This window comes from Hylobates moloch, unplaced genomic scaffold, assembly GCF_009828535.3.
Source record: "Hylobates moloch isolate HMO894 unplaced genomic scaffold, HMol_V3 SCAFFOLD_18, whole genome shotgun sequence".
NCBI lineage: Eukaryota > Metazoa > Chordata > Mammalia > Primates > Hylobatidae > Hylobates > Hylobates moloch.
In genome coordinates this window covers 57,175,552-57,198,649 of record NW_026652293.1, presented here as the reverse complement: position 1 = coordinate 57,198,649, position 23,098 = coordinate 57,175,552, and the positions used below count along the sequence as shown (strand labels likewise).

General features: G+C 46.3%; 1 protein-coding gene across 1 annotated transcript in view; it reads left to right on the top strand.

Annotated features, from left to right (window-relative positions):
* The first annotated feature begins 4,572 nt into the window (after positions 1-4,572).
* Positions 4,573-23,098, top strand: part of CAPN8 (calpain 8) — a 70,953-nt gene continuing 52,427 nt past the window's right edge. The window contains exons 1-2 of the mRNA XM_032136589.2: positions 4,573-4,864; positions 13,818-13,887. Coding sequence (XP_031992480.1) covers positions 4,628-4,864; positions 13,818-13,887 — 307 coding nt within the window. The 5' untranslated portion in view covers positions 4,573-4,627. The remainder of the gene's footprint in view (positions 4,865-13,817; positions 13,888-23,098) is intronic.

Here is a 23,098-nt window from a genome sequence, read left to right as displayed (position 1 = left end):
TGTGATCTTTATTTATTTATTTGAGACAGGTCTCACTTGCTCATCCAGATGAGATTACAGTGGTACAGTCATAGCTCACGGCAGCCTCAACCTCCCGGGCTCAAGCGATGCTCCCAGCTCAGCTTGACAAAGTGCTGGGATTGCAGGTGTAAGCCACTGTGCCTGGCCTAAAGTGTGATTTTTAGTTGTGCAACCATCACCACCATCTCATTCCGTAATAGTGTCATCACCCCAAAAATGAAACCTTGTAACTATTAGAATCAGCCCCACTTCCCAATCCCTGGCAACCATGACTCTACTTTCTTTCCCTGTGGCTTTGCAATTCTAGGCATTTCATAAAACTGGAATCATACAATGTATGGCCTTTTGTCATTAGTTTCTTTTACTTTGCATGTCTCTAAGGTCCATCTATGTTGTAGCATGTAACAGTATTTCGCTCCTTTTATGGACTCCTTTTATGGCTGAATAATATTCCATCATATGCATATACCATATTTTGTTTATCCATTTGTCCATTGATGGGCGTTTAGGTTGTTTCCACTTTTTGGCTCCTATGGGCATTTATATACACGTTTTTGTGTAGACATATGTTTTCAATTCTCTTTCAATCCTTAAAGTGGGATGTTACCCAGAGTTACTGTGTAATTCTATGTTTAGCATTTTGAGGAACTGCTGGACTGCTTTCCAAAACAGCTGCACCATTTTACATTCCCACCAGCCATGTATGAGAACTCTGTAATCCTCTTGACACTGGATTCAACCCCTGCTTGCCTTAGCATTCTGAAACTGTCAGGCCCAGGAGAGAGAATTCTGCGGTTAGCTTGTGCCCATCTTTTCCCTGAAGTTATAGTTATGCAAGACAACAAGCTTTGCAAACTTTAATCATCTGAAAAGAACACTTGGACCCCTGGGTGCAACCAGGGTGATTTATCTTCCTTTCTAAGGGGATAATACAGCCTTGATCCTTTTGACTGAGAGGAGCCCTGTATAGATACAGCTCAGCATCCCCACTTGGCTGGAGTGCACAGAGAAGAGGCAGCATTCACCTGAGCTGTTTGCCGAGAAGAGTTCTTATTAAGGAGGTGCTGCCAGGTGTGTGTCAGGTGTGTCTGCACACCCTCATCAGCCTCTTAGTGGATCCTCAGGCTACCTGGCAAGGAGCTGGCACTGGTTCCTGTGGTGCCTGGGGTGTGAGGCTGGAGAGACATCTGTCCAGTGGACAGAGACAGTGGGTGCAGGCTGCTTCCTCCTGGGTACCTGGCTGGAGAACACATAGACGTTTGCTGTCTGCTCATGAGGCACTGGGGAGCAGAGACTTCTCAACTCCACTTGTTCTTTTTGTGCCTGGATACACGAAGGCTCTATTTTCAGTGGCTCAGACCTGCCAGCCTTGATGAGGAAGGGCTTGTTTGCACAGCATCTGGATGTGGGAGCGAGGTAATTCAGGCAGGTGGGGTAGGAAGGAGATTGCTAACCTCAAAGGAGTTCCCTTGTACAGAAGGAAAATTACCAGCCATGCTTATTCTGCGATTGGATGGAGGAAGGGCTTGTTCATTTTAGTCAGTCTAAGAGGAATGTTTCTGGGAGGTGTAGGGGAGAAAGAGGCAAGAAAAACAATCCCATAAGATCCTTGATAATGAACTAATGACCCTGCCGGAAGGTGTCAGGTCCATTATACTTGGTGCACGTTTATCCACAGCACATCTCCTACCTGTAGCTGTATATTCATGCAACAAATATTTATTGAGTCCCTACTATGTTCCAGGAGCTTTCTAGGGTTCAGGAATACAACAATGAATAAAACAAACAGGGCTAATTGTCCTCGTGGAGATCAGAGCCTTGGCGTGGAGAGGCATTAATTAAATGATTGCAGGAATTGGTGCGGGGCAGGGTCTTGCAGGTTGCTATGAGAGCGTATAAGAGGGGAAAATGGCTTAGTATGATTGTGGAGTTGTCCAGAAAACCTTTCCTGGGGCACCCAGGTCTACTGGATGAACAGGGCTGGGGTGGGGAGAAGAACATTTCAGGTGGAGGGCACAGCAGGTGTCAAGCCCTGAAGCGGGACAGAACACAACATTCCAGGAATGGAAAGAAAGCCAGGAGGGGAGAATGGAGCAGGAGGAAAGGTAGGCAGGGCCAGCTGCTCAAGGCCTAATGGGCTGTGCAAAACCCCCCTTACTCTTCTCCCAGGAGCAGTGGGCAGCCATTGGGGATTTTAAGCTTGGCAGTGACACGGCCAAGATTTGCAATGACCATTCTGTGTTGACTGAATGGAATTGTGGTTCTGTTTTTAGGGGTGGTTGGGGCCACCCAAGTGAGGCAGGGTCAACTGTGTGGGCTGGTGAAAATGTAACTGTGAACACTAGATGAGCTTAATAGTGGGAAGATGTGAACTCAAGGGGAAAGTGATAGTGAGGGAAGGAAGATGGGGTCCCCAAGAGGGCATGGACCACGTCTTTCTGAGGCTAGCTTTAGCCTCTGAAGGCCATTTTGGCCTTGAATTTCTTTTTCTTTATTTCTTTGTCTTTTTTTTCAGACAGGGTTTCATCACTCTGTCACCCAGGCTGGAGTGAGTGACTCACTGCAGCCTTGACCTGACCTCCTGGGCTCAAGCAATCCTCCTACCTCAGCCTCTTGAGTAGCTGGGACTACAGGCATGCACCACCATGCCCAGCTAATTTTTTCATTTTTTTTTTTTTTTTTTTTTTAGAGACTGGGTCTTGTTATGTTGCCCAGGTTGGTCTTGAACTCCTGGGCTCAGGCGATCCTCCTGCCTCAGCCTCCCAAAGTGCTGAGATTACAGATCTGAGCCACCATGCTTGGCCTGGCCTTGAGTTTCTGATGAAACCTGGGAAACCACATGTTTTTCTGAACACCTGGGAACAACCCTTCTTTCTACTTGCTCAGACCTACCCACCTAGCTAAGTGCTTAACACATGGACTATCACTGGCTTAGGTCAGAGTTGGAGGCCTCAGAGGTCGGCTGGTCCAGAGCTTCTCAGAGGGCATCCCTGGATCCTTGTATTAGCATATCTCTGGGGTACTGGTTTAAAAACTGCAGATTCCTGGGTCTTACTTCAGATCTCCTGAATTAGAACTCTTTTTTGGGAGGGAAGGGGGTGGAGGATTTGTGGTAGCACCTATTAGGGAATCAGCATTTCGAGAGAGTGCTCCGGGGGATTCTTCTGCACACTGTATTTGTTTCCTGCGTCTTCTGTAACAAATGACCACAAATGTGGTGGCTTAGAACAACATACATGTATTCTGTCACTGTTCTGGAGGCCAGAAGTCCCAAGGCTGTGAAGTCGAGGTGTCGGCAGGCCCACACCCCTCCAGCGGCTCTAGGGGAGAATCCATTCTTGCCCCTTCCAGCTCCTGTGGCTGCTGGTGTTCCCTGGAGTGGGGCAGGATCTCGCTAACCTCTGCCTTCCTCATCTCATCACCTCTCCTTTTTGTCTATTGTCAAATCTTCCTCTGCCTCCCTCTTATGAGGACACTTCTGTATTTAGGGTCAGGATAATCTTCCCATCTCGAGATCCTTAACTTAGTCATAGCAGCAAAAACACTTTTCCCAGATAAGGGACTATTTACAGGTTCTCAAGATGAGGACCTGGTATCCTTGGGGGACCATTTTCTAGTGTGCCACAAACACTGAAATTCAAAAAGCACTGGTGTGGTTGACATCCTTTGGGTAGACCAGATGTAGGAAACTGGAGCCAAGAGAGAAGTGACTAATCCAATGTCAGCTTGTAACTCAGTTCTGGGATTAGAATCAAGGCTCCTGATTCCAAGGCCTTTCTGGGAATCCTGGCTTCAAGGAATAGTGATACCTGACATTCACTGAATGTTACTTCCATACTGTTCTAAGCAGATGACATGTACTATCTCATCACTCTTCCGAACAACCCTTTGAGGTAGGCTCTCCTATGACCTTCCAGTTTACAGATAAAAAAACTTAGGAGAAAAGAGGTTAAATAACTTGCCCAACGTGACAGAGCAAATTACTGGGGGAGCTGGGATAGAAACAGAGGCAGTCAGAGGCCAAAGCCTTCACTCACAGGTGGAACCTCCTCCAGTCAGGCTTATTCCAAATCTGGCCTGTGAATCACCACTTTCTGATATTTTTTGCCTTCCTAGGAAATATGCACCCAAACTTTTGTGGCAGGAAAGGAGGCCCCTGTAACTACTTGCCTTCTTCCTGCTCAGAGCATGCCTCCAATTCCTTGATGAATATTTGCTTCAAGCTGCACAATAAGCCTTCTCATCTCAGTCAATGGGCTTGATGCAAGGCAAGCAGGTCTGGCAAAGAGGTGTGTGGAGGGAATGCCGGGGTGGGGTCAAGATCCTAATGGATTTCTTAGGCTAATGGCCTGGAATGGGCCCTGGAAGGTTCCCAGACCCCAAATTATTTGCAAAAGGCAGAAGAAGAAGGTGGGGCAGATTGGCCTGGACCTTGGGTACATATTTGTCCCTGGCCATGACTCACTTCCTTCTGGAACAGGGCCTCAGGTGAAATGTTTATCTGCTCCACCTCCCTTAGTGCCTTATAGCTCCCCTCCCAGTGGAGCAGGTGTCTGAGAGTACAGTGCAGCCCTGCCCTTCTGTCCACCTTACAGAGCCCACAGCCATGGCAGCCCAGGCAGCTCGTGTATCTAGGCAGCGGGCAGCCACTCAAGGTCTTGGCTCCAACCAAAATGCTTTGAAGTACTTGGGCCAGGATTTCAAGACCCTGAGGCAACAGTGCTTGGACTCAGGGGTCCTATTTAAGGACCCCGAGTTCCCAGCATGTCCATCAGCTTTGGGTTACAAGGATCTTGGACCAGGCTCTCCACAAACTCAAGGCGTCATCTGGAAGCGGCCCACGGTAAGGAAGCCTCAGTTATCAGTTAACCTTTGCTTAGTTTTTCTCCTTTCTTTGAAATCCTTAGAGACTTTACCTCCTTAACCACATAGCCCGTTCTTCCCCAAACTGTGTCTTCACCTGTCCTCGTGGTCTGTGGAAATGCGGTAATCGTAGACTGGATGTGCTGATTTGTGGCTGTCAACGGAGGAAGTAAAATTCAGAGCACGAGGCAGTGGAACCTGAGTAATGTGGAAGGTGCAATTGAAGGACTCCTATTTGGAGTTTTCAAGTGCGTGTTGAGTAAATAAATGTGTGTCAGAATTTAACCTCTCCATCCCTAATCATCAGTGAAAAACTATCACACAGCTGCTTTTGGGCAGGCTCATGCTCACATACCACAAGGGTACATTAGAGAATGCAGACTCATCCTCTAAGATCTTACAGGTTACTGAATAGACGCCTGAATCAGTAAAGATTCTGATCCTATCTCTATGAGGAACATGCATTGAATGCTGAGAAAATTAGCCTGTTCCTAAATGCTTCATTATTATTTTTTCCTCCCAAGAGGCCTTTCAGGGATTTGCAAAGAGATCGGGGTACCCAGAAATGTGGTGCATTGTAAGTTCATTTGTTGCATTTACTCATTTATTTTTAAATTGTGGTATGATACACATAACATAAAATTTTCCATCTTAACCACTTCTAAATGCACAGTTCAGTGGCATTAAGTACATTCCCATTGCTATGCAACCATCACCACCCTCCATCACCAGAATTTTTTTTATCTTGCAAAACAGAAACTAAATACACATTTAAAAACTCCCTGTTCATTCTTTCCCCAATTTCTTTTCTTTTTTCTTTTTCTTTTCTTTTCTTTTTTTTTTTTTGAGATGGAGTCTCTCTCTGTTGCCCAGGCTGGAGTGCCGTGGTGCGACCTTGGCTCCCTGCAACCTCTGCCTTCCGAGTTCAAGCAATTCTCCTGTCTCAGCCTCCCTAGTAGCTGGGATTACAGGCACCCGCCATCAAGCCTGGCTAATTTTTTGTATTTTTAGTAGAGATGGGGTGTTGCCATATTGGCCAGGATGGTCTGGAACTCCTGACCTCAAGTGATCTGCCCACTTCGGCCTCCCAAAGTGCTGGGATTACAGGTGTGAGCCACTGCGCCTGGCCCTTCCCCCCAATTTCTGACAACCACTGTTCTACTTTCTGTCTCTTTGAATTTGACTATGCTGGGTACCTCATATAAGTGGAATTAAACAGTATTTGTCCTTTTGTGACTGGCATAACTCACTTAGCATAATATCCTGAAGATTCATCCATGTTGTGGCATACGTCAGAATTTCCTTCCTTTTGAAGGTTGAATAGTATTCTGTGGTGTGTATAGACCACATTTTGTTTATTCATTCATCCATTGTTGGTCTTGGGTTGCTTCCACCTTTTGGTTATCGTGAATCATGCTGCTACAAACGTGGGTATACAAACTTCTCTTTGAGACCCTGCTTCCAGTTCTTTTTGTTATATACCCAAAAGATATGACCCATGACTGGATCATGTGGTTCAAGTCTTTGAGGAACTGCTGTACTGTTTTATATAGTGGTTGCACCATTTTGCATTCCCACCAGCAGTGCGCAGGGTTCCTATTTCTCCACATCCTTGCCAATGTTTGTTATTTTCTTTCTTTCTTTCTTTTTTTTTTTTTGAGATGGAGTTTCACTCTTGTCACCCAGGCCGGAGTACAATGGCGCGATCTTGGCTCACTGCAACCTCTGCCCCTCGGGTTCAAGTGATTCTCCTGCCTCAGACTCCTGAGTAGCTGGGACTACAGGCACTCGTAACAATGCCCAACAAATTTTTATATTTTTAGTAGAGACAGGGTTTTGCCATGTTGGCCAGGCTTGTCTTGAACTCCTGACCTCAGGTGATCTGCCCTCCTTGGCCTCCCAAAGTGCTAGGATTACAGGTGTGAGCCACTGCACCCAGCCATTTTCTGTTTTTTGACAGTAGCCATTCTAATGGGTGAGGTGACATCTCATTGTGGTTTTGATTTGCGTTTCCCCAAAGATCAGTGATGGTGAGCATCTTTTCATGTGCTTATTGACCATTTGTAGATCATCTTTGGAGAAACATCTATCCAAGTTCTTTGCCTTTTTTTATTTTTATTTTTATTTTTTTTTTAAAGACTGGGTCTCACTCTGTCGCCTAGGCTGGACTGCAGTGATGTGATCTTGGCTCACTACAACCTCTGTCTCCCAGATTCAAGTGATTCTCGTGTCCCAGCTTCCCAAGTAGCTGTGACCACAGGCTCCTGCCACCACGTCCGGCTAATTTTTTGTATTTTTAGTAGAGATTGGGTTTTGCCATGTTGGCCAGGCTGGTCTCAAACTCCTGGTCTCAAGTGATCCACCTGCCTTGGCCTCCCAAAGTGTTGGGATTACAGGTGTGAGCTACTGCGCCCAGCCCCTTTGCCCATTTTTAATTGTGTCGTTTGCTTTTTTATTTCATTGCTGCTTTTGAGGGTGATTTTGTACTCCTTCAGTGTTGGGGGCTTTAAGTCCGCTGCCTAAATGTGACTCATATGATCCTGGTTCCCACACAGACGTTAATTTCTACCGGCCTTTGGGGGAAAGCAGATGAGATGGGCTGAACATAGATGTACACATATTTTTGTCTTCTCAATAATAAAATAAAGCTTGATACTTAGATGTTTTCTGAAATCATGCCATTTGACATCCTGCCCCTGCTGGGTGTTTCTGCCTATTCATAAGCAATTGAGCAAAGATTTGCTTGGGCTCTTGTCCCAAGGGTTTCAGGACAAGTTTGCCCAGAGGAAGGGCTCAAGGTCAAGCATGGGTTCTCAGGATGAACTTTTGGTTATTCACAATCCTGAGACAATTTAGGGTTGGGCAAGAACAATCCTACCGCAAACAGCATGGTTGGCTATGCGAGATCGGAGGGGGGTGTTCTTAGCCGGTAGATTTTTACCTCCTTATTTTCTGGCTTCCCCTCTGTGCTTGGTCAGTGCCTAGCCCAGGTCCTGTGGTTTGAGGGATGCCCAGCATGAGTGCGCCCTGGTGCAGCGCAGTCAATGATATTCTTCCCTGAAGTGTCCACTTTTTGGCAATTAAGTGGTTTATTGATTTTAAGGAGAAATACAGCAAGACAGCAATGAGGTGATGTCAGCTGCATAGTAAGGACCCAATTTAAGAGAAATGTCAAGGGGATGAATTGTTGGGAGGTTAGGATAAGGATGAGGGTGACAGGCCTCAGCTTGGAGCTTCCACTCTTTCTTCAGCTGCTACATCTGGAGTGAATCTGGAGTTTTCAGTTTAGCCATAATTTATTGCGTGCTGGTTGTGTTCAGGTGCTGGAGAGGAGTCTGTGGAGATTTGGCTCATCAGGGAGAGACATACTGACAAGTGGACAGCTGGCAGGCCACAGAGTGGTTAAGAGCATGAGCTCGTGTGTCAGGTAGATCAGGTTTCTGGTCCTCTCTGGCCATTTGCTAGCTGGGGAACCATGGAGAATTTACTAACCACCCCAAGACTCAGTTTTCTCATCCATAAAATGGGGATAATAATATTACCCACTTCATTGTTTTTTGGGAGGCTTGGGTTATTGGGAGGCTTGAGTGAGGAAATCTAGCTATTATTACAAGACAGAATGTCCAGAGGGTGAAATAAATAGAAATATGAACACAATGTATGGGAGTTCAGGGGAAAAAGCAGTTAAATTTGACAGTGAAATTGGGGCAGGTTAATTACCGGAGACATTTGAGTTGGGATTGTTGGTGGAAGAGAATCGGGAGAGAGACTGAAGAGAAGGCGCAGGTGTGGGTAAAGGTACTGGGTTGTGGCAGTGCATTGGGAGCAAGTGTATTCAGAGGAAGGTGGGAGTCCATTGTGATGGGAGGAGAGTGATAATCACTCACTGTGGGAAACTGACAGACAAAGCTGGAAACATCCAGTGGGGCCAGATCACAGAGGGACGGAGGTGCTGGGTCAACCAGTGTGGCTATACTTGAAGATGATGATGATGAAGATGGCAGCATCTCTGGGGGTTCTAAAAACCAGAGCTCCTAAAGTGCAAACCAAAGCTATCAGACATGGTTAACGCTGTAGGAGAGCAGTGTGGCCAAGCAGCCATCATCATTGAGACAGTGTGGGTTTCAGTCACTTTCTGCCTTGGATTCTTGACTGATACCTGTATTTCCTTAGGCCTGGTCATCAGAGCTGATCCTAGGTTAGAGTAATTGGTATTTATGGAGTGTTTTGAGATCCTCGCTTGAGTAATAGAAAACAGTGTTACTAAAAACACACGATTGTTATTAGGAAAGATAAAAAAAGCGTTCTGAGTGTGGGTAGATGGGAGGCTGCCTCTTCACAGAATGCTGCCTCTTCACAGAATTCTGCCTCTTTAAAACCTCTCTGACTGCCAATTACTTTGTATCTCTGATCTGTGCTTCAACAGGAACTTAGTAATGGAGAGAAGACTTGGGGTAAGTTCTTTGGGCATCGTAGGGAGATGGAATCTCCTTGCAAACCTGGGGACTTTCTTTTTCTTTTTCTTTTTTGAGACAGAATTTCACTCTGTCACCCAGGCTGGAGTGCGGTGGCCCTATCTTGGCTCACTGCAACCTTCGCCTCTTGGTTTCAAACAATTCTTATGCCTCAGCCTCCTAGGTAGCTGGGATTACAGGTGCACACCACCATGCCTGGCTAGTTTTTGCATTTTTATTTGTAAAGATGGGATTTCACCATGTTGGCCGGGCTGGTCTCAAACTCCTGACCTCAAGTGATCAGCCCACCTTGGCCTCCCTAAGTGCTGGGATTACAGACGTGAGCCACCATGCCCAGCCCAAAGCTGGGGACTTTCTGTGGTCCCTGAAAGATTCATACAACATATTAGTCATGACATTTCTTGGTGTGTGTGTATGTGTTTTTCTGGGGTAGGGGCATTTTTGAATTATACTGAGTACCACATAGTAAAATAGACATTCCATCTACCTACAAACTACTTAGCACCATTCTGTATATTTCACTTTCAATTGTCTGTAGCCTTTGCCAATGACTCTGTCTTCCAATCCAAACTCAACATTTTAGCAGAACTTGGGATGCCTATTAGATATGAATCTAATGAAATTCTATCTCATGAGCAATGTGACACAGGTAATTGAAGATATAGCTCAGGGAGTTATTTTGGAAACATCAGCATATTCTGCAGTTAATAGTTGAAGCCATGGGGTTGAATGATGTCACTGAGAGAGAATACTTAGGGGTGTTACTGCTATATGAAATGGGATAATCTCAGAGGGTTGAGGACCAAGAGCCAGGGGTTCCTTGATACTTAGGGGTAAGCACAGTAGAGGAATGCGTGAAGGAGACTGAGGAGAAATGCTCAGAGAGGCAAGGAGAAAATCAAGCGTGAGTAAGGGCATGGAAGTCAAGGGGGCAGAGCTTTCCGAGAGGGAATACCAACGGTACCAAATGCAAAGAGAAGTTAGTTATTATTGGTGACATGGGTGAGAGGAGTTTTATGAAGCTATGGATGTAGAAGTCAGATTTCAGCAGACTGATGGATGAATGGAGGATGAAGAACAGGAATCTATTTATCTATTTATTTATTTTTTGAGACAGGGTCTCACTCTGTTGCCCAGGCTAAAGTGCAGTGGCGCAATCTCGGCTCACTGCAACCTCTGCCTCCTGGGTTCAAGTGATTCTCTTGCTTCAGCCTCCTGAGTAGCTGGGACTACAGGCGCCCACAACCACGCCTGGCTAATTTTTGTATTTTTAGTAGAGACAGGGTTTTGCCCTGTTGGCCAGGCTTGTCTCGAACTCCTGACCTCAGGTGATTCACCCGCTTTGGCCTCTCAAAGTGCTGGGATTACAGGTGTGAGCCACCATGCCCAGCCAAGAACCTATTTTAAGAGAGTTTTTAAGAAAAGAGATTCTTCCAAACCCCTATTGAGTGTGCTGTCTTTTCTTTCCTCTTAACAATACACCCCCCTTCCTTCTTTTTTTTTAAACATTTAAATTAAAATTTTTTTTCTCTTTCTTTTTACTTATTACTCTTTAAGATCTCTCTGCCTTTTATTTGCCAAGAAATGACTGCCTGGAGACTGGGAGCTCTTGAGCACCCGGGGTGAACATTTGCAGCTGCACACTTTTAGAACACCCAGATTGGCTGGTGCCACTTTTCTCTTTAAGTTGCCGCCAGAGATTGAGAAAGGCTGAAAGCCAATGAATAAACAAAAAACTAAAGGTCCATCACTAGAGAACATTTATTTACAAATAGATAAATAGCAACAAAATAAACGAGCTAAATAACTTGTGGTACTTTTAATGAAGTTATAAAGCTCTCTATGTCCTAAGACATATGTACAAGACATATGTGATAAAAATGTGTGTATGTGGCTGGCCGCGGTGGCTCACGCCTATAATCCCAGCACTTTGGGAGGCCGAGGCGGGTGGATCACGAGGTCAGGAGATGGAGACCATCCTGGTTAACACGGTGAAACCCCGTCTCTACTAAAAATACAAAAAATTAGCCGGACGTGTTGGCGGGCGCCTGTAGTCCCAGCTACTCGGGAGGCTGAGGCAGGAGAATGGCGTGAACCTGGGAGACGGAGCTTGCAGTGAGCCGAGATCGCGCCTCTGCACTCTGGCCTGGGCGAAAGAGTTAGACTCTGTCTCAAAAAATAAAAAAAAATAAATAAAAATAAAAAGTGTGTATGTATACAAATGTGCTTTTATATCAGAAGACAGTTTCTGGAGGGACACTTAAGAAATGTTACCAGTGCGGACTCTGAGGCGGAAGGGATTTTGTGTTTTACACCATTATTTACTGTTGGTTTTTTCTCATGTTTGTGTATTAGTTTTTCAATGAAAAACAGTTAAATAAATTTTTGTTGTTGTTGTTGTTTTTGAGACGGAGTTTAGCTCTTGTTGCCCAAGCTGGAGTGCAATGGCGTGATCTTGGCTTACTGCAACCTCCGCCTCCTGGGTTCTCCTGCCTCAGCCTCCCGAGTAGCTGGGATTACCAGGGCACACCACCATGCCTGGCTAATTTTTGTATTTTTAGTAGAGAGGGGGTTTCACCATGTTAGCTAGGATGGTTTCGAACTCCTGACCTCAGGTGATTGGCCCACCTCGGCCTCCCAAAGTGCTGGGATTACAGGCATGAGCCACTGCACCCAGCATAATTTCTTTTAATACTTGAAAAAAAAAAAAGCCCAGAGGAGCTGTTTCTGCCATTTCAGCAGAAGCCGGCACCTTATAGAGGCTATGGGGCTGCCACCTGGAAGGCTCCACCTCACACAACAGAATCCCAGAATCCCCATTGTCAGCTTCATCCAGACCCCATGCGTCTGCCCTCAGCCCACCCTCCTGCTTCCTGGTCCTTTCTGATCTGCCCTTTCTTCACCTCTATGAAATAAGAATGAAATGATTCTCTCTCTCTGGCCAGACAGTCTCTGATGTAGTGCAGCCCAGGACGCCTCCAGTTAAATGTAGGCTGACTTCTGTTTTGTCCCTCGAGGTCCTGCGCTTTTTCCCTAGCAGTTTGCCTGGTGAACAGGTAGACTCATCTCTTCTTTAGGATCCAGTACATAGACTCCTCCTGCATCCTACCTTTCCAGTGGACAGGCATCACCTCCCACCCACTAAGTCTTGCAACCATCATCCCTATTGGGCCCTTCTCATTTTTCTCTCTTTGTGTTTTTTCTCCCTTTGTGGATATAGCCTACATTCTATTATTAGGCACTAGCCTTTTTTTCTCTGACTTTTTCATAATGTCAATCTTGGTTTGCTATATACACCAAAAGCACCTTGAGGCCAAGAACTACGTGGTTTATTTCTTTTCTTTCTTCATTTCACCATGTTTCCCTCTTTCCCCTGCCTGCCATGGTTCAAAGGGTACTGGATACAGAAGGGGCACTCAAAAAATCCTTGCTGGGTAAACAAAGAAAGGATGACTAAAGCATGTGTCATTGTGCCCCAACAGAGTGCCAGGGCCATGAGATTGCTTGTAGGCAGATACCAGTTGAGATAGGTGAGTGGAGGAAGTGCAGGTCAGATATGTGAATGTATCAGAGATGAGTTCTCGTCTCAGGATACATGGTACGTCTGACACCTCAGTGTGTCCATCAGCACATGGCATGGTCATTATCATTTAGTCAAGACTTTAACGAGTGCCCACAGGGTGCACAGCATTTTGCTAAATATTCTTCTAATCTTCTCTTTATGTAAATAGGGGTGTTGTCTGAATGGGTGAGACCATTTTTCATCACATATTATCTCAGCCTTTGCCTTTCTCCTACGTCCCTGCTCCTCACCACCTTTTCACACCCACACACCCACACCACACATATAGTATTAAAACACTAGTCCTGTCTGGGCGCTGTGGCTCATGCTTGTAATCCCAGCACTTTGGGAGGCCGAGGCAGATGGATCACTTGAGGTCAGGAGTTCGAGACCAGCCTGGCCAACATGGTGAAACCCCATCTCTACTAAAAATACAAAAAAAAAAAAAAAAAAAATTAGCCAGGTGTGGTGGCACGCACCTGTAATCCCTGCTATGTGGTAGCTGAGGCAGGAGAGTCACTTGAATCCAGGAGGCGGAGGTTGCAGTGAGCTGAGATCATGCCACTGCACTCCAGGCTGGGCAACAAAGAGAGACACTATCTCAAAAAAATAAAATAAAATAAAATAAATAAAAAATAAATAAAAAATGAAAATGCTAGTCCTGGCAGGGGCTCTGGACTCCAGCTCCTGCTCTGTTCACCCCCGGCTGTGTGACTGTGGGCAGGGCTCGTCCCCTCTCTGGGCTTCAGAGTCCTCAACAATAAAACCGTGTAATGGGCAGTAGACAATCCTGGGTTTCTTCCAGCTCTGCAACCTGGAGCTCTGATGTTCCTTTCCCCAGGCTGCCACGTCACTGAGTACCTTGTGACTTGTGTTTTGTTCCAAATTACTTTCAGGAGTTGTGTCCCAGCCCTCAGTTTATCGTTGGTGGAGCCACGTGCACAGACATTTGTCAGGGTGGTCTAGGTGAGTAACTGGGGAGAGTCTTATTTGTTTTGGGAGAGGGCGGGTGTGTATGTATCATGAGTAAACATCAGATGAAGCTGTGAGACTTCACCGAGTGAATTAGGTACCTGATGTGTCCGTCTGGGTTTGTGTTTTTGAGACTGCATTCTTCACTGTGAGTCCAAATGCTGGAACTTCACTGTAGGTCCAAATGCTGGAACTACCTCTTGGCTCCCCCTAATGAGAGATTTTGTCAGTTCATTTAACCACTTTAATGCTAGAGCAAGGAGCCAGGATTATAGGTGTAGAGTAGATATCCGTGCTATACTGTGTTTTTGTTGTAGTTACCTTTAACTAGACACAATTTGTCCTTTGAAATGGCCGTATCTAAGTAATTATGGGCTGTCATAATAAGTGCTTTTATAATTAGTAAGAAAATAGGAATCTTATTTTTCTAGCCAGGCATTCTTTCATAGGCCTGGGATCCTGTAATCAAAACCTTCATTTCTGAACTTAACATATTCCTTTTAAATTAGGGGCAGTTGAGTTTAAGAAATAATTTCATTTAGTTTTGTAAGTTCTAGCCTCCATTGTCAGAAACTGAGGCGCTCCTTGGTAGCAGATGAGCTTTATCGATCTCATAAGCCCTCCTGATACCAAGGCCTCACAGATGGGAGTTTCTGCGTTGAATTGGACAACCCTTACATTTTATGGACAACATGGCTCTGAATTGAATTTGAGGGGCTTCCAAACCACCATCGAGTGACAGCTGCAAAATACAGAACTGGAAATGAAGGCGAAAAAGAAACAAATCCTGCTTACTGAAAATCAGCAAAACAAACAGAAACCTCAGCATCACATGGACCCCATCACCCCCCCCCCCACCTTTTTTTTCAGGAGGTTTTCTCTTTGTCTCATTCTTTCTTATTGCAACCAAGAAAGCCCTTTCTCTTCAGCCTGCTGGAAATGTTCATGATTTTGAAAATCACAAGGCATTTTATTTTAAATGCTTCCAATGTTCTCTCCTTTAATGAATATAGCAAATGTACCTTAGAAAGAGCTCACAGAGCGTGACGATCAAGCAGCGGGAAGGATTCGGGGTGCCGCACACAAGGGCGTGCCCCATTCCCTGAAAACCACAGCCTGCATTTCCCGAGCTTTCGTGTGAGAGCTCACAGAGGGGTAGTGTTCTGACCCTTTCTTGTTCTGGGTAAGTGTGGTGCCTTTTTACTTCCAGCTCCATGTTTAACCTAATTATGCATGCGTCTCAGGGACACACGACTTCGAAGGCGCCTCAAACAGCTCCTTGTTGGAGATGTTTTAACTTTGGGAAAGGTATTTAATAAGTACCTTTTCCTTGATGGGCTTGAATGGAGTTTTCTTTGAATAGTTTTAAGCAAGGAGAAGTGAGGGTTTCCAAAAATCGGCCTGAGCGTTACCATGGTGAGTGCGTGCTGACAGTGGAGACGGAGGCTGGAAGCACAGGAAATGAACCAAACCAGCTCTCCGAATCCAGCTCACATCAGAACAAATGCGGAAGCCTCTGTGGTGGCTGCTCCGGGGAGCCCAGCCGCTGCGGTGGTGGTTTTTAATGAACACAGCGGAAAGGGGCTGGGGAGTCCAACCTCCTGAAAGGAGCCAGGTGCAGACTGAGCCTCTGCCAGTAGAAGAGGAGATTCACAGCGCCAAGGCTATAACCCAGAGCGTCAGGGTGGGGAGCTAGGGGCTGAGTTGCAACAGCTTCTGTGGCCTGAGGGATCTGAGTCAGGGCTGGTCCTGAACAGTGGGTGAATTGTGAGAGATTAAGAGGAGAGATTCCCCACTTGACATACCGTGTGTGTTCCCAAAGAACAAGAGAGCAGCACACAGCACTTGTTGAGCTGGGGCCTGATATGGATTAACGTTTGTTAAATGTTCTGTTGGCTTTTCAGGGTACAACACAGCACAGTGTGATCTGCTGTAAGGGTTTCTAAAAAAAGATGTTTATAAATATATATATATTTGAGACAGGGCCTGGCTCTGTCTCCCAGGCTGGAGTGCAGTGGCCTGATCTCGGCTCACTGCAACCTCCTTCTCCTGGGCTCAGGTGATCCTCCCTGCTCAACCTCCTGAGCAGCTGGGACAACAGGCGTGCACCACCACACCCAGCTAATTTTTTAGTATTTTTTGTAGCGACAGGGTTTTGCCATGTTGTCCAGGCCGGGATTTTTTAAAACAGTTGATTTGTATAATGAAAATGATGTCTTTTTCATAGAGTTCTGTGTTATTATTTCATCATTATTTTGAATACACACAATATAAAAATTAAAGCAACTGAAAGGCACCCGGTGAAGTCTGTTTCCCACTGTCTCCAGTTGACTCCACTGACTCCATTGCTCACTGCCTTGCAGCCATGCAAAAAATTCCCTCCGTGTTTCTTTATGCAAATTCAAGCAAATCTAAGTATATATTCTAAATATCCCTTCTTGTATTGAAGGCAGCACACTATCAACACTGTTTGGCACCTTGCCATTATTTGGTGTTATTTCACTTAATAAAGTATTTGGGAGATCTTTCCATAACAGTCTATAAAGAACTTCGTTCTCTGTGAACCATTCCAAGTGTTGCACTCTGTCGTGTGTATGCACTGTGGTGGATTGATCCTACCTCCAAAGGATGGATCTCCTTGTTTGCACTTCATATTGGGTGTGTGAGGCTATTTGCCAGCAGGTCCAAAGTCTGGCTGCTTCTGTCAGGGTGGGCTGTGTGTTGTCCCTTCCTCCCTACTGTCCTTGCTAAGCCAGATTTTCATCCTAAATGTATGAGTCTCTTGGCTAACATCAGAGCTTATGCTTACATACAGCCCAGGAGCTGGCTTTCCTTGAAGACATATTTTAGGAAAATAAAGATTGAGGAAGCTGAATGCCAAGGATCCAATTGTTTCAAGTAATTTTTCCTGTAGAATATGACTTTTCTTTGGGCAGCTCAGTCCCTGAAGGAGGACAGTATAATTTTACCTCCATTTAAGTAATTAAATGAGTAAATCCCTTGTTGAAACAGCCCTCAAACGAAAGCCCTCCCACGATGCTCAGGCCTCCTGGCACCCTGAGAAGGAGAGTTCTTCTTCAAAGTTGCTGTTCCTGGCAATCCCAGCCTTTCCTTGCTCTGTCTTCTCAGTGGAGCCCGTTCTCACCAGGTCTAGCAAGGGCCACCCACACTCAGTGTCCTACTGGAGTGGAAGGCAGTCTCAGGGTCGCCACATGTGGTGATGGAATAAGCTATAATGTGCGGTCCCCTGTGGGTCATGTCTGTGGGTGCTTTTTCCAGTGGACGCTCAAGGGTGCACATCACTCAGGAAACTGCAGGGACCCAGCCAGTCCCTCCACTGCTCGTTCCAGTACAGTCTCTCTCCCTTGCATTTTGGCCTGTGCACATCTCAGAGCATCTCGTGGTCTCTGTGGCCACTGAAATAGACTTTGTCCAATGAATACAGTACCCATTTCTGGCTTTGTGCACCCCCTTATAGTAAGTCATACCCGTGTATCAACCAGAACTCCTTTGGTCACTGGCTTTCGAAGTCCAACCCAACTATTAATAGCTTAAGGAAAAGGAGAATTTATTGGCTCATCCAACTAGATCATGGAAGGGGAACGGCATCGTTGGCCTCAGAGCCTGGTTCCAGGGATCTAAATGTTCCTGGCACACTCTCTGCCCATCTCTCTTCTCTGTTGGTATCTACAGGTTGGCTTCATTCTCTTCCACGGCAGACAGGATCCATCTGGCAGGAAACAGGACCACTAATTATTCCAGACTTTCCCTCAGTATAATTGTAAATCAGCTTTGGTTTTACAGATCTCAGAAAAGGACTGTGATGTTATGGTTTGGGTCTTCTCTCACTCCTTGAGCCAGTTACTGCAGCCAGAGCAGTGGGCCCAGCCTGGGTCAGGGGCCCACTCTTGCTGTTGGGAGCCCCTTGTGACTGGGAACCTCCTCTAAAACCACAGGGAGAACTATCCAAAGGAAGGGGGCATGGCCATGGCTCTGGGCAGAAAGAATAAGGCAGGTACACCCCAACATGTAAATGGAGGGGGATCCCAGGTCTGGTCCAGCCTGCACTCTCCCTCTCCAAGTCCACCTCTGCCCTCTGAGCCCTATGGCCCTGGCATCTTTCCCCGTCTTCTAAATCCATCACTCTGCAATGCTCCTGGAAATGCCTTTGCCAAGGGCTCCTCCTCTCTCTCTCGATCTACCACTAGCAGTGCCTAATTCAGCATGCACAGGTAGTCTTCTTGGTGCACCTCTGGCCTCTCCACCTCCGTTTTTACAGCTGTAAAGTGGGGATATAATCAAAGCCGGCTGGTCAGGTGGTTGTGATGGGTAGAGAGTTGACACTTGGTTCCTTGTCCTCTAGGAAGTGGGGGCTACCATGGGTGGAGGGGGATGTTAATAACTCTGGGAGTCTTGACTGTGTGCTCCATGAGACTGTCTTGCACATCAATATATCCATGGTGCCTGGTGCCCAGCAGGGCTCCATAAATGTTTGTTGCACTTTTGATCTGTTGGTGTAAACCCCTGCCTGTCATCGTTATTAAATCATTTGAAAACACAGATAGCCTAAATCCAAGGCTTTTTGTATTTTTCATTTTCCTTTGCCAGTATCACTTTTGGCCATTAGGATGGATCAGGCATTTAGAGTAAAAATTCCATCCTGAGGTTGCCTATGTGTCTCTATTTTCAAAAGATTTCAGAGTTTCATGCAAACCAGCTTGTCTGCATGTCTGTTGCCAGCTTGCTGACACTGCTGGGTGGGTACATTAAGGGGGTTGGAGGTGCTAACTGATCCTTGACAGTGGAAGGATGTCCTGGGAACAGGTCATGAAGGAGACTGTCCCCAGCCCCTGCTAGTGGCTGTGAATAAAGGAACACAGTGCTCACTGCATCTTGGGGACCCCAGCAGGACTCTCAGAGTTGGCCGGTCTCTCACAGGCTCAGCAGTAACTGCTAACTCTACCTGCCATGCAAGTTCCATCCAGTTCTTACCTGAGTGCATCCACAGGCAGGGAAACACTAAGGCGTGGTATCATTTGTGCCTACGGTTGTGAAAATGCAACAGGACTTGAATCCTCTCTATGTGTTAATAGGCCCAGAGGCCACATGAGCGATGCTACTGTATAAAAGTAGAAGACCTTGGTCTCTAAAAAATGAAATTTGATGCTTGCTGCTTTCAGGAATGGGGAGCAAGAGACTTTCTTCTTTCCTAAATGAGGACCAGAGACTTCCAGAATGTAGAAAGAAATTAGAGTGCTTTTTGAATAACACATGCTACTAGGTTTATCCAAACTTTGAATCTAGTGGGTGGCTTATTTTCCATTGGGAGCAGGATGCATGAGTGAGATGAGCTTTGCCTTAAGGGTTTGGTAAGTGCGGGGGTTTCTTTGTCTGTCTCCTGCCTTCCCCATCTATTTTTCACTCTGTCTTATACTCCGTGTGTTTGTGCCTGTGTGTGCTTTTCTCTTCTAACCCCCTTTCCTCTATTGACCTGATTTTTCTCTTCACCTCTATGAAATGGATGTCTTTTTCATTTTTGTTGCATTTATTGAGTTTTATATTCTGTATTTCTGTTTTGTAAAGAGAATGACTGGACCTTTTCATATGTCTCTAAAGGCAAACAAGGAACCAACAGCAACAACCTAAATCCAGTTGCCTTCTCTTCTGCAACCTGCACATTGATTTTCCTCTGTGAGTCCACGCTCCCCCACAGAACGAGGCCTGGACTCCTGGAACAGGGGCCTGGCGTGCACACTGCTAGTCAGTAACTGGGAGTAGTGTCAGCATCTTTAAGATCACTTTCCTGGACACCTTTTGATCTGTAGCATCCTTCGAGGACTGTGGCAAAGTAAATCAATTCACTAGGACTGAGCAGATACTTTTAATGAGCAATCAGGGAAGCCTCAGGGAACGTAAAGGGCCAAATCCACTCATTGATTCTGGAGAGCACAGGGTCAGGCCTCCGGGAGGTGGGAAAAACTGCAGGTGACAGCTCCATGCGGCCCAGAGGGCTTAACTGTGATTCGGGGAAGTTCACTTTGCTACCCGTGGTGGCTCCTCTACTCCGCGGCGCATCGTTTCCCTCAATTTTGGGTCCTGGTGCTCATCGCCCTCTGGTTTTGTTCCACTAACACCACTCTCCTTTCTACTCTGAACAAAGGGTCCCCAGGGCAACCCCTTCCACTTTAATGAGAGTTTGAGGCCTTGGATTACAGGAGGATTTGCATATTGCGCATTATTTCAGGAGCACGAAAGAATTCTGCTTTGCGTGGAGAGTTCCACGAACCCTCGCTAACTTAGCTCCTTTCCGTATGACTGCAGGAGATGAAGTACAGTCATGGAAATCAGGGGTGATTTTCATATCACATGACAGTTGCTACAAATATCCAAAACCCCACGTCTGCTCACTGCCATTTCATGATTATGTTGTCTATCAGGCCCCTCTCCAAATCTTTTGTTCAAGACATTAGTAGAAAAGCACAGCATTATTATAATTTTTTATAAAAACATATTTTGATAACTTTCAGTATAACTGATTTTTTATGGCGCTATTTTTCGTCTGAAGCATTTGCCAAAGGGGTCTTTCCTGTAAACCAAAAAGTGACTGCAGCAGGTCTCTATCAATTCGAGGTTTTATTTTGCTAAGGTTGAGGACACATCTGGGAAAAAGAAACACAAGTCACAGTGGAATCTGCGACCTGTTCTTTTTCCAAAGAGGGTTTTGGGAACTTCAATATTTAAAGAGGAAAGAGCAAGCAGGAGGGAAGAAAAAAAAGGAGAGGGTAGGCAATAAGACAAGTAGTTACATTCTTGTGAGGCTCTGATTAGTGCTCAGTGTATCTACATTTTACATGTGAAAAGAAGTGGGTAGAGGAAAAATCATTTATGCATTTTTCTTGTGCTTAGTAAATCTGCATTTTACATAGGATAAAGCAAGCCTGTGAAATTACAACTATCTGTTTGGAAACAAAAGAAAGGTAGTTTTTGGGCGACTCAATTCCCAAGCTTAACTTTTCCTTTAGCATAATGAGTTTGGGGTCCCAAGATTCTACTTTTCTTTCACAATGCACAGGAAGTGTTAAGAATCCTGCCTTACAGGAATGCTGGGCTCCTTCTGCCAGGGGAGACTTCTTTTTGCCAGAAGAGGATTTTGTCAGTATTCTCCAGTTTCACCTACTCAGAGCTGACCTGACTATTCCTCACTTTGTAAGAAAAGTGCAAAATTGCCGGTGAGCCTGAGTCCCCAGGAAGACACCCCCTGAACCTTATAAGAGGTGGCACGTGGTCCCAGGCCAGGGGGTGCTCTCTGAGCTCCAGCTTGGCTGAGCTGCCTGAGGTTTGGGTCTGAAGATCAAGTCCTAGGGTGTTGCTGATTCCTACTCAGAGGGTTGCTTGTTAAAATGAATCTGTTCTGTATTCTAGGGGATGATTATTTTAACACCTTTCACAGACCCCAGTGTTAGGACTTGACTTCACGCCTACCAGCTCCGCTCTCTGCCTGTGGCTTCAGTTTTGCAGACATCATCCAAGGGCCTAAGCACAATTTCTCTATCACAGACTGGCCGTGAGTCTTGGGCTTCTTCAGCTCTCTCTGACTTATTAGGGGTACCCTGCTGTCCCGCCTCAGCCATTAGTTCCAGCACACGTGGATGGTTCTTAAAGAGCGTAACTAAAAGAGATCTGAAGATAAGGCAGTTGATCAAGCATCAGTAATGCAATGTCCCAGTCCCCAAGGCTCAAGGGAGCCTATGCGTGCTCTCTCGGGGATGTGGTTGAAGAGAGAAAGGTGGAGGCAGGCTGGCGCAGAAGCAGGAAGGGTGAGGTTACAGGCTGTGTTAAGGCCTCCGTCACATTCAGGGCAGCTCTGGGCATTTACTGGAAGCCCTGGCAGCAGCATCTGGGACTGGCTGGGAGATGTACACCCTCCGTTCTTCAGTAGGCTGGCTCCCGCCATCCAAGGAATACAGCAGGATGCTCCCAGAAAATGCTGGTCCTTCTGGAAGCAAATCCACACCACCTGCTCACGGGAGAAAGGACAGGTGACGCCCTTCTTCTAAGAGGCCATGAACCTGAGGAATGGAAACAAGTCCCATCTAACAAGTCCTTTGCAGGCACTGTTTTCTCTCTAGTGCTTTCTCTCGGCCCTGTGGTTGCTGTGTCACCTCCCTCTTGTTGTCTCAGCTGTTCTTGCTGACTTCCGGCTGGGCAATCCCTCACCAGCTGGCAGAAGTGGATTGGATCTTCCCTGTACAGAGAGTGGTCTGTTTTCCCCACAGTGCTCCCTGTATCCCCATAGTCACCTCGTAAAGTTACAGGTGGCATTTCTTGCTGGCTTAGGGAATGGAATGAGGCCACTCCATACCTTGTCCCAAACCTACTCCTTGAAAGTGGAGCAGTTTGGTTTACTCTCTCCCTTTACTTTGCACTTCAGTTTACCCTCTCCCTTCTGCTCCAGGAGGCCTCTTTGTGCCTCCCTCAGGGGTCCCGTAGGGTAGCTGAGCAGCCCTGGGATGTGTTCCCAGGCTTCATGACCCAGTACCTGGTTACTTTGGTCTGCATTCTTGCTCAACCTTGGTTCCTGATGCACTGCCACCTGGAACCTCCAGCCATGTGCCCTATAGTGGGAGAGAGATCTGGGGATCCTTCCCCAGTTGCATCTGGAATCCCTTCTGTACACGTATTCAGGACTCAAAAACTGTGTTTCTCCATCATTTAACAGGGCAGTGCCTGGAGTGTTCCCCCCACCCCCTTCAGACTTGGCTTAGGCTCGTATTTCCTCAAATCCCATTCGCTCTGACTTGTTTTGCATGTCTGCTTGGGAACAGTCTCTCCTTTCTCTGCTGGATCCTGGGTATCCGGAGTTGGAGGGCATGATGGTTAATATTGAGTGTCAACTTGATTGGATTGAAGGATACAAAATATTGTTCCTGGGTGTGTCTGTGAGGATGTTGCCAAAGGAGATTAACATTTGAGTCAGTGGGCTGGGAGAGGCAGACCCACGCTCAATCTGGGTGGGCACAATATAATCAGCTGCCAGCATGGCCAGGATAAAAGCAGGCCGAGGAATATGGAAGGACTAGACTTGCCAAGTCTTCCGGCCTTCATCTTTCTCTTGCGCTGGATGCTTCCTGCCCTTGAACATCAGGCTCCAAGTTCTTCAGCTTTTGGACTCTTGGACTTACACCAGTGGTTTGCCAGGGGCTCT